This window comes from Pteronotus mesoamericanus, unplaced genomic scaffold (assembly GCF_021234165.1).
Source record: "Pteronotus mesoamericanus isolate MK-2021 breed Mesoamerican mustached bat unplaced genomic scaffold, CSHL_Meso_final contig_55, whole genome shotgun sequence".
In the NCBI taxonomy this organism is placed as follows: Eukaryota; Metazoa; Chordata; class Mammalia; order Chiroptera; family Mormoopidae; genus Pteronotus; species Pteronotus mesoamericanus.
Window position 1 is genome coordinate 9,149,952 of NW_026555198.1, and position 19,891 is coordinate 9,169,842.

The 19,891-nt window shown below is 45.1% G+C and overlaps 1 protein-coding gene across 1 annotated transcript; it reads left to right on the top strand.

Moving 5' to 3' along the window:
- The first annotated feature begins 13,863 nt into the window (after positions 1 to 13,863).
- LOC129075469 (polyadenylate-binding protein 1-like 2) lies at positions 13,864 to 14,481 on the top strand. The gene has a single exon (XM_054579545.1). The coding sequence runs from the start codon at positions 13,879 to 13,881 to the stop codon at positions 14,479 to 14,481; it is 603 nt and encodes a 200-aa protein (XP_054435520.1). The 5' UTR covers positions 13,864 to 13,878.
- The last annotated feature ends 5,410 nt before the right edge of the window (positions 14,482 to 19,891 follow it).

Sequence of the window (19,891 nt, forward strand, 5' to 3'; positions counted from 1 at the left end):
CTCTGATGGCTAATGATGCTGAGCATGCTTTCAAATGCCTCTGGGCCCTCTGTATCTCCTCCTTAGAAAAGCATCTGCCCAGGTCCTTTGCCCATTTCTTGATTGGATCGTTTGTCTTCTTGGAGTCGAGTCGAGTGAGTTCTTTATATGTCATGGAGATCAAACCCCTATCTGATGTATCATTAGCGAATATATTTTCTCATAGGGTTGGCTCCCTTTTCATTTTGCTGATGTTTTCTTTAGCCATGCAGAAGCTTCTTATTTTGATGAGGTCCTACTTGTTTATTCTTTCCTTTATGTCCCTTGCTTTAGGAGACATATCAGTGAAAAAATTGCTGCGTGGGATATCTGAGAGTTTCCTGCCAATGTTCTCCTCTAGGACTTTGATGGTGTTGTGACTTATATTTAAGTCTTTTATCCATCTTGAGTTTATTTTTGTGTATGGTGTCAGCGGATGATCCAATTCCAATTTTTTGCATGTAGCCGTCCAGCTCTCCCAACACCATTTGTTGAAGAGGCTGTTATTGCTCCATTTTCTGCTTCTGCCCCCTTTGTCGAATATTAGATGTCCATAGAGACCTGGGCTTATTTCTGGGCTTTCTATTCTGTTCCACTGGTCTATGGGTCTGTTCTTGTGCCAGTACCAGATTCTTTTGAGTATGGTGGCTTTGTAGTAGAGTTTGATGTCCGGTATTGTGATCCCTCCTACTTCGTGTTTCTTTCTCAAAATTGCTGTGGCTATTCGGGGTCGTTTATGGTTCTACATAAATTTTTGAAATGTCTGTTCTATTTCTGTGAAATACGTCATTGGTATCTTAATAGGGATTGCATTGAATCTATAAATTGCTTTGGGTAGTAAGGACATTTTGAGGATATTAATTCTTCCAATCCATGAGCACGGTATATGCTTCCATGTATTTGTGTCTTCCTTAATTTCTTTTTTCAATGTTGTATAGTTTTCTGCATACAGGTCTTTTGTGTCTTTGGTTAAATTTATCCCTAGGTACTTTATCTTTTTTCGTGCTATATCAAATGGTATATTTTTTCTGATTTCTTCTTCTATTGCATTGCTTTTGTACAAAAACGCCTTTGATTTCTGAATGTTGACTCTGTACCCTGCTGTTTTGCCAAATTCACTTATTAGGTTGAGGAGTTTTTTGGTAGAGTCTACAGGGTTCTCTATGTACACTATCATGTCATCTGCAAACAATGATAGTTTTACTTCCTCCTTTCCTATTTCAATGCCTTTTATCTCTTTCTCTTGTCTGACCGCTGTGGCTAGGACTTCCAATATGATGTTGAAAAGAAGCGGTGAGAGCGGACATCCTTGTCGTGTTCCCGATCTTAGTGGGAAAGCTTTCAGTTTTTGCCCGTTGAGTATGATATTAGCTGTAGGTTTTTCATATATGGCCTTTATTACATTGAGGAATGCCCCATTTATTCCCATTTTGCTGAGTGTTTTGATCATAAATGGGTGCTGTACCTTGTCAAATGCTTTTTCTGCATCTATCGAGATGATCATGTGGTTTTTGTCTTGTCTTTTATTTATGTGATGTGTCACGTTTACTGATTTGCGTATATTGAACCATCCCTGCATCCCTGGGATGAATCCCACTTGATCGCAGTGGATAATCTTTTGAATGTATTGCTGGATGCGGTTTGCCAATATTTTGTTGAGGATTTTAGCATCAATGTTCATCAGCGAAATTGGCCTGTAGTTTTCTTTCTTTGTAGGGTCTTTATCTGGTTTTGGGATCAGGGTGATGCTGGCCTCATAGAAGGAGTCTGGGAGTCTTCCCTCCTCTTGGATTTTTTGGAATAGTCTGAGAAGGACAGGGGTTAGGTCTTCCTTAAATGTTTTGTAAAATCCTCCTGGGAAACCGTCCGGCCCTGGGCTTCTGTGTGCCGCGAGGTTCTTGATGACTGCTTCAATTTCCCCAGCTGTTATCGGTCTGTTCAAGCTTTCTGTTTCTTCCTCCTTCAGTGTTGGAAGAGTATACTTTTCTAGAAATGTGTCCATTTCATCAAGATTTTCAAATTTCTTGGCATATAATTGTTCATAATAGTTTCTGATGATCCTTTGCATTTCTGTGGTATCAGTTGTTATTTCTTCTCTTTCATTTCTGATATCATTAATTTAGGTCCTCTCCCTTTTTTTCTTGATGAGTCTGCTTAAAGGCTTGTCAATTTTATTAATCTTTTCAAAGAACCAGCTTCTGGATTGGTTGATACTCTGAATTGTTCTTTTTGTCTCTATGTCATTCAGTTCTGCTCTCATCTTGACTATTTCCTTCCTTCTACTTGCTCTGGGATTGATTTGTTGCTGTTTCTCCAGTTCTTGAAGTTGTCGTGTTAGGTCTTTTATTTGAAATGTTTCTATCTTTTTTAGGTAAGCCTGTATTGCTACGAACTTCCCTCTCAGGACCGCCTTTGCTGTGTCCCATAGGTTTTGGACTGTTGTCTGCTCATTTTCATTTGTTTCCAGAAATTTTTTGATATCTTCTCTTATCTCATTGTTGACCCATTCATTGTTTAATAGTCTACTGTTCAGTCTCCATGAGTTTGCAAGTTTTTGAAGTTTCTCTTTGAGGTTGATTTTGAGTTTCAAGGCCTTGTGGTCCGAGAAAAAGTTTGGTATTATTTCAATTTTCCTGAATTTGCTGAGGCTTGCTTTGTGTCCTATCATGTGGTCTATCTTTGAAAAACTGCCATGAGCATTTGAAAAGAATGTGTATTTTTCTTCTTGGGGATGTAAGGTTGTATATATGTCAGTTAAGTCTCTTTGATTCAGTGTGTCATTCAGCGCCACAATATGTTTATTAATGTTTTGTTTGGAAGATCTGTCCATTTTTGACAGTGGGGTGTTGAAATCCCCTACTCTCAGTGTGTTGCTGTCTATATCTTTTCTGAAGTCATCCAACAATTTCCTTATAAACTTGGGGGCTCCTATATTGGGAGCATATAAGTTTACAATGTTGATGTCTTCTTGATAGATTATTCTTTCAAGTATTATAAGGTGCCCCTGTGGGCGTCTCTTTATGGCCTTTGTTTTGAAATCTACTTTGCCTGATACAAGTATGGCAACGCCGGCCTTTTTCTCATGCCCATTTGCTTGGAATATTATTTTCCTTCCCTTTACTTTCAATCTGTGTAGGTCTCTTGCTCTGAGGTGGGTCTGTTGTAGGCAGCATATGTGTGGGTCATTGTTTTCTTATCCATTCAGCTACCCTTAAACAGCAAAAAATTTGAAAAAGGGAAAGACGGAATTCTTTTCTGCAGAATTTGGTGGCTTCTGCGATCTCCCTTTTGGTACACTGCTTTTGAAGTTTGTTGGGTCCCACTCAGTCGTCTCTGGTGTTTACCACTTGGCGCTTTGGTTCTGTGCCCCTAGGGAGAGAGTCTGGCTCAGGCCAGTGACAGATGCATTGTCTCTGTCTTGCCCTTGGCAAACTGCTTGAAGCTACAAGTGGTCCACAATTTGTGGCTGCCTCTACTGGACCTGGCTTCACCTTGGAAGGACCAGATTGCTCTGCAAAGCTGGCTTTTATCACCACTGGTCCCGGGGTTGGGCCAGCAAACGTCCCAAGGCACCCCCGATGCCGCCCCTGTCTGCCTCTGCGGGCCGGCCAGCTGCCTACTAAGCGTAGCGACCGAGAGAGCCTCTGGCAGATTCAAGAGGATGGAGCTAATGGGTCTTTGGTGAGGGGGTGGTGCTGCTGTCCAGACTTCAAGGAAGATGGTAGGTATGGCCCTGGACCCAGGACCAGTGAGTCTGTCCTGGATCTTGCCCAGACTTGGGCAGGTCAGAGCCCCTAGTATTCAGAAGGTTGTGGTCTCTGGGGCCCAGAGGTTGGGTCTGCTGGAAGCCAGGAGGGTGTTTCTATCTCCTGTGAGCGGGGTGGCGCCAGTCAGGTTCATGGCAAAGTGGGGAGAATGACTCCTCCCCCTAACTAGTCACTAATGCCCCCTCAGCCTGCCCAGACTGTTACACCCCGCCCCAGGCTATGCTGCTGGCTCCCTCAGTGAGGCGACGGAAATTCCTATGGATGGAGCATGAGAAATTCCTAAGGGCAGGGTGTGAGGAATTTTTAAGGGTGGGGTAATTGCTTTTCTCCAGGCTGCTTGGAGGGCATTGCTCCGCCCGGAAAAGATGTGTACTGAGATTGACTTAGCACTGGAATCCAGGCAGTTGTCCTCCTGTGTCTCTTCCCAGAGCCACAAACTCCAGACTTTCTTCAGGAGACTCCAGACTACACCACCCTTTCTCTGCCGAATCCAGGGTGAGTGGCTGTGAATGCAGTTCTGCGTGTTGTCTCCTTAAGAGTGTGTCTGTGCCTCCAGTGGACTCTGCCTCTCTTTGGGGAAGAGGAAGCCACCCCCCACCCTCGCCCCCACCCCCACCCCCACCCCCGCATTCTATGTGAGCGTCTCTTCGGGGCTCTGGTACTCTGGGCTTGGGAGCCAGGCCTGGGGTTTAGACCCTGCGTCTCTCTGCGGGAACACTCTGCAGCTGAGGTACACCCCTAGTGCATTGCCCATGGGAGCAGGGACAGCCTTTTCCGCTTCTCCGCCCTTCCTACCAGCCTTTACATGGCGTCTTTTACAGCCCCTTGGTTATATATCTCCTCTTCAGCCAGTCTTCAGTTGGTCAGGGTATGTCCTCCGCGCCCCACCCCAATTTTGTTGAATTTCCATTTGCGTTCCGGGAGGAGGTGAACACAAGATCCACCTACTCCGGGGCCAACTTGAAAACCACTGGGTAGTTTTCTGGAGTACGGAAAATGGCATGCTTTCAACTGTTGATTTGCAAGATCCTTGTGATACAGAGAAATCTGATCAGATCACTGGGGAGGAGCAGGGAGGGGCTGTAGGAGGAGGCTGCTGGAGGCAATGGTAAACAGTCTAAGACAGATTGGCTGAGAAGCTGGATGCCTCTGGAGCACATGGAATTATGGGCCAGATTTAAAATAAAAGGAGGGCAGAGACTGGCTCTAGGGCACTCCTTGAAGATGCCTGGATGATCGTGCTACAGCTGCCTGCAGACAGTATATTGGATTGCAGAAGGAACTCCGGGCACAGCCTAGGATCAGGCTGGCCTGGCGGAGGGTGGCAGGGTTATTCTTTGGGTGTTCTAGAGGGGCTGGGCTCTGAGGCAGAAGCCTGCCATTCTTCCAAAATTGTGTAGCTTTTGTATCTTAGGTTGTTTTAGTTTGTAAACAAATCCTAGAGAAATAAGATAAATAAAAGTGAACAGGGGGGGAATGATAAGGGAATCTAGGAATTAAAGATTTTAGCCTTAACTGATACGCTTAAGTGACTAATGCACGTGGAAAGCTGTTATTCCAAAATTGTGTAGCTTTTGAATAAAGACTCCTTTCCTTTTTCACCAAATCTCTGTCTCCAGAACTAAGCCTGGAGGGCGGTGGCAGGCAGCAGGACCCCGCTTGCTGTTTGGTAACGCTTGGCCCTCAGGGAAAATAAATAAATAGATCGTGAGAATGTTCTAAGGTGAGGAGAACTAAAGAAAAGCTGAGTGAGGGTGTAAGTTAAGCCAGCTCAGGCTGGGATGTAACCCAGGAGGCTGGACTCCCTGATCCTCCCAAAAGTGAACTGACGCTTTGCTCCCGGTTAGAGAGACAATGCCAGGCTTCCTTGGGCACCGGATGGGGAAAGAGGCTGGACCTCCAAAAAACAGCCACACGAGGGTACCCTCAAGACAGGAGGAAATGACATTAATAAGGAGTCTCTTATGTTGGGTACTGAATGCATGCCAGGCACTGTGGAAAACATTCTCCATACATTCTCACTTCTTTTTGTTTTTACAAATATCCCTGTGTATACGTGAGGACTCCAAAGCTAAGGAAGCAAACAAAAAAGGTAAAGCAACTTAACCAAGGTAAGCACAGCTAAGTCATGGCTTGAGGTATATCTATAGGCATATTTTTATTAGATCATGCCTGTAATTTGCCTCAGATTATGACAAAGAAAGGTGCCAGTTAAAATTTTAAGCGCAAGTTGGAGGATAATTGGTTCCCAGAGAGAAAAACATCTGAAATGCCATGTAAAAACTGTCAGTCAAGACAGCCCTTTCTTCTTGGTTCCTAAACAGAGTTGGAGCAAAGTACTTGTTATGAAGAAAATTTCTTATGTTTGACCCCCTTTACCCTTTATTAGGAACTTGTGATGGAAGAAGTTTTGACCTTGGGTGGTGAGCACACAATACAAAATACAGATGATGTCTCATGGAATTGTATACTTGAAACCAATGTCATCCCAATAAATTTAATTTAAAAAAATAAAATTCCTAAGAACCTTAATAGGGCTTCTGAAATTCAAACTCAAAGCACATCCTGAGGCTCAAAGTGGAGAAGTGTTTTGCTCTGCGACTCTGTCTACATATCCATTTAACTCCAAGGTCCATCTACTTTGAGGAACTTAGGCCCAGTGATTTAGAAATATGCAAGAACTGCTGGGGGAATAGCGCCTTCATTGCTCATGCCCATCCTAAGCACAAATATCACCAGTTATGTTCCCTTTTATGGGTCCTATCTGCTTCTGAGAGATGGACAGCAAAGGGTCAAAGAAATTCTCAAACTCAGGGAAGGCGTGAGGGGAAAGAGACAGAGAGAGAAAAAGGAATTAGAAAAACCAAGATCTCGCTTGTCCCCTGCCCTCAGTCACACCCAGAAGTGGCCTAGGTGTGTGCCCTATGGAGTTGGGGGAAAGAGAAGGGAATGGGGTTGTGGAGGGCTCCAACAGGGATGGTAGCTGTATTTTGCATTGTTTTATCGCCATACATATCTAAACATCGGAAACGTAACTAAGGCAAATGTTATTTTTTGGTTCATTCTGAGTGCTGTGTACTGGAGTACAGGTTCTCTGACTCACTATAATTTCCTGTATGCTTTAAAATCTGTTCATGATTTTAAAAGGACGGAGAAAGACAGCTTCAGGTTGATGAAAGACCTCACGAAGGCTTGAACTTGGATCTTAGAGTATTCAGAGAGGGCCCACAATAACCAGGATATAGAAAGGTGACAATGGCAAGGTTGGCAAGGGCCAAGGCATGCAGCTCACTATAATGAAGCCATGTTGAGGAGTTTGCACTTTGCTGGAAGTGAAACCAGGAGCCCTTCTGAGGTTTTTTTGTAAGGGAAGCAAAAGGAACCATTCATTACTGGTGGAGAAGGAAGGGGGTTTGGTCGAAGTGGGTGACCAGTTAGGAAGCTATGGCAGGAACCCCAGCGCCAGGGGAGTTGGAGAGATTCCAGTGGTGTTTGGGAGGGGGAGGGGATAAGGGTTGCTGAACAACGAGATAGTGGCTGGGGGAAGGTGTGGGAGTGTGAGAGGAACGAAATGAGGGTGCCCCTCCATTTTTATTTCATTTGAGTACCTGGATAGATGGCGATGCTATTCATTGAGACGGGGGAGGCTCCTGTGGGAGGGCCAGAGTTGGGGGGTGTAGAGGGCAAGAGGTGAAAGAAGCTCAGGAGTTCCAATTTTGCCGTTTAAGGATGAATGCCTGAGACATCCAGGTGAAGATATAAAACAGGCAGACTAAAAAGTATGGGATCACAACCTCATAACTTTTTCCACCCCTCCCCAAAAGTAGGACCTTATACTCTTCCCTTCTCTGCAATCTGCTCTTCTCACTTAATCATAGCGTATTTGGGGGGTTCCCCCTAAATCAACCCACATAGACATAATTCATGCTTGTTAATGGTTGCATAGTAATCCATGAAATGGCTGCACTACAAATGTCTTCATTCACACCCCAACTGATGAGTGCTTGTTCTGTGTCCTACTTGGCCCAATACGAATCCTGCAATAAGCATGCTTGTGCCTGTGTCCTGATGTCCTGCGCTCTCATATCTATAGCCCCCCAATTCCCATTCTTTCTCTGCACCACATGTTGGTCTCCAACGGACCATTTGCTAAATGTGTTGTATTTATTCAAGACAACTTAATAATCATTGTTATTATTTGTTAAATAATAGAGGCACACCCAAGCACTTTCCCGTTCTTCCTAAACAAACACCTAAGGCTGCTTTTTTGTTGGCCTGTATCCTGTGATTATTTTCTTTTGGGAGGATTTGTGGGCTCAGTGTGAATCGGCAATTTCCCCACTCCAAGATACAGTTCTGCTTTTATTCTCTATTCCCCTGAGCATGCTTCCTACAACTATGTCAATGGGAAATTCATGGAAAGAGTGTTCTTTGTGCAGACCCCCTTTTTCAGTGTTTTGATTGATTTTTGCACATAGAGCTGATCTCTCCGTCCCCCCGATGGGTACTCCCCACTCCTTACCGCCTCCCATTCTTTTGTACTCTTTTCACCCTGCTCTCTGAATGGCATCCCCACACCTTTCTACTTCTCCCTCCTGGTAGGAAGAAGGAGGTGGGCCATATGAAGTGGAAGAGGAGTACTGGCTCCAAGCACTCTTTGAATGTCTCAGCATCTGAACTTACCTCTTTTGAAAGCTCCACTGAGAAATGAACAGGAAGAGAAGTCCAAACCTTAGCACACAAAGTCTTTGTTGTCCCATTTTAAACCACTTCCATGCACGTGCAGCCAGGCGCACCGAAAGCAGGACTGAGTGAGGACATTGAAGCTGGACCAGGCAAGCCTAGGAGGGAAGTCATGTTTGAGGTCGGTGTGTTCAACTGTCCAGTCCTTCTCAATGTCTTCTGACGACTCGTCATTTTTGACCCAACTTCTAGGTGTTGCCCTGTCTCAGGGAATAGCGCTGTACCTTCTTCTGACCATACTCTCTCTAGGTGATCCTGCCTAGGCTCATGGCTTTAAGTACTATCGGTTTCCTGTTGTCTCAATAATTCTGTTTCTGCAGCCAACATTGATAACGAATAGGCTCCAGACCCCAACGTGCGCAAATAAGAGCTCTTGACATTCACCCCCAACTTTCTTTCTCCCTTCTCCACATCTACCACACCCATTCCTTGTATTGTCTGTGACCATACATAACACCTCCATGACCAAGACTTGCAAGAAAATACTCTCATAGTAATCATTCGTCTATTAAGTTTGTCTTAAGTATGACTTAAGTATGTCAATTAAGTCGTATACTTACGACTTAAGTAAATTTGTCATAAGTATGACTGCCTTCAGTCCATCAGCAAGCAATGTCTCTTCTCTTCTTAAAATAACATGTGAACCCATGCACGATTCTCCAAATTTGTGCTGCCGACCTGGGCCAAGCCACTGCCATCTCTCACCTGGAATACTGCAAGAGGGTACAAATTGGTCTCCCTACTTTCCTTTGTGTCCTGCCCACTGGTACTATGATCCACAGAGAGTGGCCAGAGAAAATGATTGAATATGATTAGATCGTGGCACTCTCTTGATTCCGTGTTCTCTCTGGCTCTCCAGAGTACTTTGAGTGAAAACCAGACTCTTCATCATGGCTCTTTCCCAGCACTGCACCTTCCTGTGTTTCCTCCATCTCCTCTTTCATTGGGCTCCAGCCACACTGGCATCTTTTATGCCTCTCTGGTGCCCCTCTTTTCTGCCACAAAGCCAAAGGAGTTGCAAGCTTCCTTGCTGGGCAGGTTTCCCCCTGGTTCCTAGCTGAAATGGCCACATTTCATTGTCCTCAAAAGGGCCATCCCTCAAGTTTAACACTTCTCTTGAGTTCTAGCTAACGTGTACCAAATAATCCTGTTTATTTCTTTGAGGGCACTTTAAGTACGTCTACATTCCCTGATGTGTTTGTTGCCTGTCTTCCCCACCCGAAGATAGGATTCCTGAGTGCAGAGACCCTCTGAGTAGAAGAATGCCTGGTACACTGTAGGCCCTCCATAAATGCTTGTGGAATCCTTGAGTGAGTGGAATGAATAACACTTCCTTCCACAAGAAAGGGACCTCTCCCTTCCTCCAGTGAAGCTCCACAGGGCTCTTCAGTTTTGCTTCTGTCACAGTACCTACTGGTCAGAACACTTCTCATTGCAGATGACCAGGAATTAATGGGAAAAAAAAAAGGAGGAGGGAGCCCCATAGAGGCATCTGGGAGAAAGGTCTTGGAGAGCAATGCCTTAGCTCCTCTCCTTATCACTTCAGTAGCCCTGTTTCTGTTGCTGGAGGTTCAGGGGCCTAGGGATTGTCTTCAGGATTGACAGGTTTGGGGATTTGCTGGCCACAGCACAACTTCCCAGAACCTCTCCCTGCCCCCTGCTGTTTCACTGATCTCTATTGGTTCTGTGGGCTGTAAGTCAAAGGCAGGGAAGGAGCTCTTGTTGAGTCCTGGTCCTTGAATATGTCCCCCTTGTCACTTCTGTTCCCTAACAATGGGCCAAGAAGTTCTTTTCATCATCCCCACACCCCCTAACCTCTAGCAGTCATGGCTCCTCCCTTAGCCTGTGCCTCTTCTGGTCCCTCCTTGGATGGCCACCTGGTATGGTGATGTATAGCTGATCTGCCTCCTGCATACAGGTTACCTAGACCGCCCCACCCCGCCGCCGCCAGAGATGGCTCCTAACAGCAGTGACAGTGATCACTTTGGTCAGGCACCAGCTGTACAACAGGCTTCTCCTGAGTCTCTGTCTTTTCCCTTTGCTGGCACTAGCCCTGTCCAGGGGCAGAGGGCCGGCCTTTGCAAAGTGACGAGGTACCTGTCTATGTGTCTGCCTCTCAGCCACGTTGGGATGCGTTCCAGGCAGCAATGGGAAAGTTCTTACTGCCTCACACTCCACAGTGACTCAGTCAGTTTCACAGCTTTAGGGTGGTTCTATCTTGTGCAACTACCCAGATCCAGCCAATACGACCATCACAGAAAACAGCTTTCTTTACCCAAAGAAGGTGGTGCATGGATGGGAGTGAGGAGGAAGAGAGAATATGTGCAGGGCAGATGCAATTCCTTGGCCACGTTAGTCCAATTACATAGCACCTATAGCCCTCTGCTGGCATTTCTGTTATGTATATGGGCAGCCTGAGCTTTAGTGGAGTGAGACGCCCTGAGGGAAGGCACTATGGTTTGATGTTTCTTTTTTTTTTTTTTTTAATATCTGACCCCCACTCCAGCCCACAGTTCAATGCCAGGCTCACGGTATGCCTCAAAACCCTGTTTATGGAAGGAAAGGAAGGACAAAGGCAAGGGTTGTTCTGACTCTTCACACAACTGGGAACTGGGCACATCTGACTGTCTTCCTTTTGTTCTGTCAGCTCTCTGTCAGTCGTGTGTGTGTGTGGTAGGGCACACATGCATCTATATGTGTATTGATGCACCCTGTCTTGTCACGATATAATTGACATATAACATTGTTTAATTTTAGGGTGCACATCATAATGATTTGATACATGTAGATACTGTGAAATGACTACCAGAATCAATTTGGTTATCCATCACTTCACATAGTTCCACATTTTCCCCCTTGTGATGAGACCTTTTAAGATCACTCTCTTAGCTACTTTCTCTATTGGTGTTCAATTTGTACGTCTTCTGAAGCTGCGATCATACCGATTCCCTCCTTGAACGTGCTGAGTGGTGACTGTCGGCTTGGGTATGGAGTCCAAGCACTGTACCCTGCTTTTCAGGGCCCCACACTTTCCAGCTCCCTCTCATGCTGGAGACCATGAGCTCTGTGCAGTCCAGATTTCAGGCATGAACATAAGTGACCACGCATGTGCTGGCATGCCACAGGGACTTGGACACAGACTGATCTGTCTGCCTGGAATGCCTTCCCTCCTGCCTCAGCACGGTAGGCTGCTACTCATCTTTCAGAGCTCACCTTTGGAGTTTCATCTTCCGTGCAGCCTCGCTTGATTCCTACCAGGAGGAGTCAGTGGCGGGGTTCTCCTCTCTAGCGGAGGTGGGACTGTAGTCTCTGTTACATGATACTCTAATGGTCGCTCGCTTGCTTGTCTCCTCAGCATTTGGCCTTGTGTGGTCTCTGTGTTCCCACAACACACACTGCTCACCTTTTCTTAACCCCGCCCCACAGCTCCAACACAACAACGCACACTGCTCACTTATCACGTGGCTTGTCCTTAGTCCCCAGTGCCAAGTACTGATCAGGCTTCCATAAATAGTTCACTAGGTGGTGAACTGGGACCAGGCACCTCATTCTAGAGAGATTTCCGGTTTGAGTTTTGTTTCGAACACGGATGTGCATTTCTTGGTTTGTTTTGGGAACCTCAGCACCTTGAGGTCAGAGCCAAGACCAAAGAAGCCCCCGGCTCTGGACCAGGCCATGTCCCCCAGTCCTTGGTTCATGTTTCTGCTGGGTATCAGTGAAGACAGCAGTATGGACAGGGGGCTCTTGATTCCTCCACTGCCAAGCTGCATTTGTTGAAACTGGGGAGTGGGAGGAGCTGGAGGGCTGAAGAACCCAGGTCCCTAGGTCTCCCATGGTCTGGGGGAAGGACAGGGTTTCCAGCCCAGACTGTGTGCTCCCAAGGACAAGCTCAAAACCAGAAGACTGTGTCCTTATGCCTGCCTCCCAGGGCCTTGCAACCTCAAGGACGGACATGCAGCTTGCTCCATGGATACTAATGGCATGGCACTATGAATGTATGAATGCATGTTCTTCTGTTCTCTATTCCCTCTTTTGCAAGTGTTACAGAGGAGGCAAAAAGTTGGAAAAGGGGGAGGGACCTTTGAGAAAATGGGTCAGCAGGCTGCAGGAGAGCTTGCCCCACTTGCCCCAGCTCCCACTCAAAAAAGGAGTTGTTTCTTTGGGGGCAGTGATGTTGGAGAGAGTGTGTGTGCCCGTTGAGGTGGGAAGAATCCCTGAATGTGAGAAAAACATTTTGCTTGGCTCTGCTCAGGCCAGGCAAGTGTATTCACAATGCCACTCACCCCCTCTTACCACGTAGTTGATTCAATCCCTTAAATGTTCTTTGGAGAGAGGAGGGATCCAACAAAAACACTCTAAATCGAACCTGCAGTCCCTCAGGGCACCGTGGAGCCCTTTCCCTGCTTCTTTATAATATTTAGGCGACCTGAGAAGCTGAGGACTCACACTCACGTCACCCTCAACCCAAGCTTCCCGGTCCTACCCCCTCCCACCTCCCGCAGCCCCGCAGCCCCGCAGCCCCGCAGCCCCGCAGCCCCGCAGCAGCCACAGGGGGGAACCAAAGAGACAGAAGCTTTCCCAGCTGCCCGGACCGCAGACGCCAACACCCCCTGCCCCCCACCACGCGCCGCCCTCGCGCGCCCCGCACGCTTGCCCACGACTGAGCAGCGGCAGCAGTAAACTGGAGGCTGCGGCGACTCGCAGAGGCGCGCTCCTGGCAGTGTTTGCCGTCCCAGGTGACTTGGTCTCGCCAGGTCTGCTGGCCCAGGGTCCCCTGCCCCAGCGCGTCCCCGGCTGGGTTCCGGCACCCACCAGCCCTCCTGCCCTCTCCCGCCTCTACGATCCCCCCCGCCCCCCAGATTGCGGGAAGGGAGGTCGCGACAGCGGCCCGGCAGCACCGGAGACCGTGGCGACAGCGGCGACAGTGGCGGCGGCGGTGGCGGCAGCGGCTGCAGCAGCGGCGGAGGCTGCGGCGGCGACCGTGGCAGAGGCGGTGGCGGAGGCCTCCGTGGCAGAGACGGAAGCAGAGGTGGAGACTGAGGTGGAGGCCGAGGCCTCAGTAGAGGAGGCAGTGGCAGAGGCCACCCTGGGGGAGGCGGCAGCCGCCGTGGCCGGGGAGGAGGCGGAGGCCGCTCTGGCGGCAGCAGCGGTGGCGGTGGCAGAGACCAGCGCGGCCGAAGCCGCTGCAGCAGCAGAGGCTGAGGCGCCCGCGCTGGAAGAGAAGGATGCGGCTGCGGCTGCGGATGCGGATGCGGATGCGGCTGCGGCGGATTCGGCGGCGGCGGCGGCGGCTGCAGCCACCGCGGATACGGAGACGGGCGGGGGCTCCGAAGAGAACCCAGACTTTCCTATGGCCTCATTGTACGTGGGGGACCTGCACCCTGAGGTGACAGAGGCAATGCTGTACGAGAAGTTCAGCCCCGCGGGGCCTATCCTCTCCATCCGCATTTGCAGAGACAAGATCACCCGCCGCTCCTTGGGCTACGCATATGTCAACTACCAACAACCGGTGGATGCCAAGCGGGCCCTGGAGACCCTGAACTTTGATGTCATCAAGGGCAGACCAGTGCGCATCATGTGGTCCCAGCGGGACCCCTCGCTGCGCAAGAGCGGGGTGGGCAACGTCTTCATCAAGAACCTGGGCAAGACCATCGACAACAAGGCGCTGTACAACATCTTCTCGGCGTTCGGAAACATCCTCTCCTGCAAAGTGGCCTGCGACGAAAAGGGGCCCAAGGGCTATGGTTTCGTGCACTTCCAGAAGCAAGAGTCCGCCGAGCGGGCTATTGATGCGATGAATGGCATGTTCCTGAACTACCGCAAAATTTTCGTTGGGAGATTCAAGTCCCATAAAGAACGAGAGGCTGAAAGGGGAGCTTGGGCCAGGCAATCCACCAGTGCTGACGTCAAAGATTTCGAGGAAGACACCGATGAGGAGGCCACGCTGCGATGAAGATATCCCAGGAGCAAGCCAGCCAGCAGAGCCAAACCTTGGCTCCCACCCGGTTTACAACTCCCTCTTTGTCCCCCTAACCCACCAGCAGTGTATTGTATTGGGAGTGCAGCGCGCTCGCGCTCTCTCTCTCACTCTCTCTCTCTCTCTCCCCCCCCTTCCCTCCCTCCCTCCCTCCCCCTCTTTCCCTCCCCCCTCTGCTGCCCTCCTTTTCACCCTCTATCTTCTCTTCTCTTTCCTTTCCTACCCTCTCCCCACACCCACCAAGGGCGTTGTGAATAATCGTGCTACTCTGTGCCATTTGATGAATTAGAGGCTGCCTCTTCTCCTCCTGGTTTGGTTTTAAAAAGCACCTTCTCTCTTTGTTTACTGCACAGGTGATACAATTTCATGGTAGAAACATCAGAAAAGAGAAGGAAATCAGATGAGGGGAAACCAAGAGAGTAATTGCTCCCCCTTATCCTGCTACCCAGAGAAAACTACTTCTACCTTTATCGGTGTGCTGTTTTTTCCAGGCTGTCTTCTCTCCCTCCCGTTCTCACCCCCCACCTCTCCTTCCCTTTGAACACACTGTTATAGACTGGTTCACGTATGTGGTGTTTCTTAACCTGCTTTTTCACAAACTAAAACCAAACAAAAATCAACCCGCTGAACTTCTTTCCATGGCATTCAACAGGCTCCTGGAAATGTCATATTCAGTGCCTGCCGAGTGTATCGATGGATCTTAACATTTCTGTAACCATTCCCGCATTTTTGGACATTCAGGTGGTGCCTAGCTCTTTCCTTATGTTTAAACCCAACACCGCATACTCTGATGAGTGACTCCTTGTCAAGCCAAATCTTTGCTGGCATACCGGACAGTCATATTAACTGCGGAATGGCAGGATCCACATATGGACATTTTGAAGACTTTCCCTGTCTGTTGCCAAAAGACCCCTTCATGAGTATTGTACCGATATGCATTCATGCCCACCAGCGCAGCTAGTAAAAAAAAGAGTATGCCCGTTTCCCCTGCATAGTCTCCTGGTAACTGTAATTGATGTGTGTGAGTGAGTGAGTGAGTGAGTGAGTGTGTGTGTGTGTGTGTGTGTGTGTGTGTGTTAGCCAGCTTGATGAGCTGCAAACGGCATTTTGCTGTCTTTGGTTGTTTTGCTGGATTTAAGTACCGCTTATCACCTCCTTCCCCTGTGCCTCCTTCCTACCATTTTCCCATTGTCAAGAAAAAACAAAACCCTCAGCTTCATTGCAGAAGAAAATAATCACAAAGCAGACAAGTTAGCAGAAGGAAATTAATGTCACCAGTAATCAATCCTTATGACCACCCATGTCTTCCTGAATCTTTTATATCTTTACTTGTCTAGCATTTTCCAAGAACTACCTGAAACATTTTTGGCTGTATGTCTCTAGTATTTTCTTATGCAAATGTCATATATGTATATAATAATGTATATAATGTTTTATATCTACTTTTCATTTATAAATTGTGTACATACATATACACACACATAAATACTCTTGAACTTCATTTTATGTCATTAAAAATATTTTAAAATACTCTGTATGTTAGTTTTCCATTGAATTGATGGCTCGATAAACAGATAAATGTCTGTTCATATATATCTATGTACGTTTATCTGTGTTTGTATGTCTGTGTATATATTATAAAGTACTTCGTACATCTAGGTTGTAGCTACATTTTTCTTCATCCAAAAAAAAGCTGCCCAAGGGCATCCTAGGGTACAAATCTCATTGACTTTCAAGATCATTTCCTAAACAAACATTGCTAAAAGAAAAGTTTAAGTGTCAAATGATATGGTTGTTTGGCTGGGATGTGCATTATTAAATGGTCATCTATAATTAAAGGACAATCTATCTTTGTAAGGTAGACCAATATTTTAACAAGATCTGGACACCTGTATTACTTTCTTCACTTAGTATTACAATTATTTCTGTATTTTCTCAATATGTTTTTTCTGGGAAACAGCAGTTTTTGTTTTTATTTATTTTAAAACTTTTATGGAAATTATATTGATTATAATAGAAAATATTTTAAGAAATTCTTAATGTAACCAAAGAAAGTAAAAATCTTATAGGGAACCTAATAACAGTACTTAAGAAAACACAATTTTCAGCCCATCAATCTCCATAACACATATACACACATTCATACTCTCACACGTTCATACATATCAATATCTACATACCTTTATATTTATAATAAACTATGCATTGTTTCATTGGAAGGTGTTATTACTATCCCTGTTCTCTGAGGGATGTATTTCTAAATCATTAAATATATTCTTTTCATTATGTTGTTTCATAATATTCCATCATAGAGTGAACAATTTCTACAACCAAGATTCCTTGGGATATGTTTAAAATGGTTCTGATTTTTTTTGCATGTAAGATAAATTGTATAATGAACACCTTTGAACCTGAGAGACTTGGGATGTTTTACTGCTTTCTATTCCTTACTATTTGTAATATCAGAATGATAGAAATATGGATGTGTCAAATGTTTTTCTATGTCTATTGACAAATGTTTCTCCTTTGAAGTTTTTATCAACCTGTACTATAAAAGAGTGCACATATCCCTGCCTAGCTATTTAAATTGGTCAACATATTTTTGAGTACTTTTTATTTCTACAAATCTTCTTTTTTCTAAATGATTTTTTAATTTTTCAATTATAGTGGATGTACAATAGTATATCAGCTTCAGGTATACACCCCAGTGATTAGACATTATATAACTTACTAAATTATTGTCCTTATGAATCCCATACCCATCTGAGACACTATACAGAGTTATTGGAATATTATTGACTATATTTCCTATGCTGTACCTTTATATCCCCATGAGTAGTATGTAACTACCAGTTTGTACTTCTTAATCCCTCCACCTTTTCACCCCACTCCCTATTCCCCCAACCCTAACCCCTGTCCTATCTGTCAATTGTCAAAATGTTATCTGTATCTATGAGTTTGTTTCTGTTTTCCTTGTTCATTTATTTTGTTTTTAAGATTCAATTGTTAATGGATATCTATTTATTGCTAATTTATTGTTCATATTTTTATCTCCAGTTTTTGTCCTTCTTAAGGAAGACCCTTTAACTTTTCATGTAATACTGGTTTGGTGGTGATGAACTCTAATTTTTTCTTTTTCATTTTCTATTAGATTTATTTTTTAATTTAATTTTTATTGTATTTATTTCCATTACCATTTAGTTCCCTGATACCCTACTCCCCCTAGCAATCACCACACTGTTGTCCATGTCCATGAGTCCTTTTCCCTTTTAGCTCAATCCCTCCACCCCCTAAGTTCCCCTCTTACTAGCTGTCATCCTGCTCTCCATCTATGAGCCTGTCCCCATTTTCTTGTTGGTTCAGTTTGTTCACTAGACTTTACATATGAATGAAATCATATGGTATTTGTCTTTCTCTGACTGGCTTATTTCACTTAGCATAAGCCAAACACTTTGGCTTAGCACTGAGCACTTAGCAGGATAGAACTTCTTTCTTATGGCCTAGTAGTATTCCATTGTGTAAATGTCTCATAGTTGTTTTATCCACTCATCTACTGATGGACATGGGCTGCTCCCATATCTTGGTGATTGTAAATAATGCCGCAATGAACATAGGGGTGCTTATGTTCTTTTGAATTAGTGTTTTGGGTTTCTTTGGATATATTCCCAGAAGTGGGATTGCTGGGTCAAAAGGCAGAGCCATTTTAAATTTTTTGAGGACTCTCCATACTGCTTCCCATAGTGGCTGCACCAATCTGCATTCACACCAGCAGTGCAAAAGCGTTACCCTTACTCCACATCCTTGCCAGCACTTGTTTATTGATTTATTGATTATAACCATTTTGACAGATGTGAGATGATATCTCATTGTGGATTTAATTTGCATTTCTCTGATGATTAGTGACATTAAGCATCTTTTTATGTGTCTATTGGCCATCTCTATGTCCTCTTTAGAGAACTGTCTATTCAGGTCATTTGCCCGTTTTTTAATTGGATTGTTTGGCTTTATTTTGGTGTTGAGTATTGTAAGTTCTTTATAAATTTTGGATATTCACCCCTTATCAGATGTATCAATGAATATGTTCTCCCCATGTGGGTTGTCTTTTTATTTGGTTGATGATTTCCTTTGCTGTGCAAAGACTTTTTAGTTTGATGTAGCCCCATTTGTTTTTTTTTTCTTTTTTTTCTGTTACCTGGGGAGATATATCTGATAAAATATTGGTATGAGCAATGTCTGAGATTTTGCTGCCTATGCTTTCTTCTATGGTTTTTTATGGTTTCAAGTCTAACATTTAAGTCTTTGACCCATTTTTGAACTTATTCTTGTGTGTGGTGTAAGAAGGTGGTCAAGTTTCGTTTTCTCTGCTCATTATCCAATATTTGCAACACCATTTATTGAATGGACTATCTTTAGTCCATTGTATGTGCTTGCTTCCTCTGTTGAATATTGATTGACTATAAAGGTGTGGGTTTATTTCCAGGCTCTCTATTCTGTTCCATTGATCTATGTGTCTGTTTTAATGCCAGTACCATGCTGTATTGATAATTATGGCCTTGTAGTATAGTTTCATATTAGGTAGCATGATTTCTGTAACTTTGTTCTTCTTTCTCAGTATCACTGTTGTTATGTGGGGCCTTTTGTGGCTTCATACAACTTTTTGAAATATTTGATCTAGTTCTGTAAAATATGTCATTAGAATTTTTTTCAAATACATTTGTCTCTGCCTTCCCCCCACCACTTTCCCTTGTCCCCTCCCTCCCTCCCTCCCTCAACTCTTCCCCTTTGGTTTTGTCCATGAGACCTTGCTATATGTTCCTTGACTTTCCCCTTCCCTTCCTTTTCCCCTGCCCCCCCTTCCCGCCTGTCTCTGTTGGTTTCTTTTCCTTTCAGTGTTGCTGGTCTTATTTTCCTTGCATCTTTGTAGTGTTGGTTAGGTTCCACTTATAGGTGAGATCATATGATATTCATTTTCTATTAGATTTATTTTTTAATTTAATTTTTATTGTATTTATTTCCATTACCATTTAGTTCCCTGATACCCTACTCCCCCTTTTGCCGCCTGGCTTATTTCGCTTAGCATAATGCTCTCTAGTTCCATCCATGCTGTCGCGAAGTTTAGTAGTTCTTTTTTTCTTTCTGCTGCGTAGTATTCCATTGTGTAAATGTACCATAGTTTTTTGATCCAATCATCTACTGATGGGCATTTAGGTTGCTTCCAACACTTGGCTATTGTAAATTGTGGTGCTACGAACCCTAAGAATCCCAAAACGGCAATTCAAAAGAACCTATGCACCCCAATGTTATTGAAATCTTGATAGGAATTACATTGAATTTATAGATTGCTTTGGGTAGTATGGACATTTTAATGATGTTAATTGTTCCCATT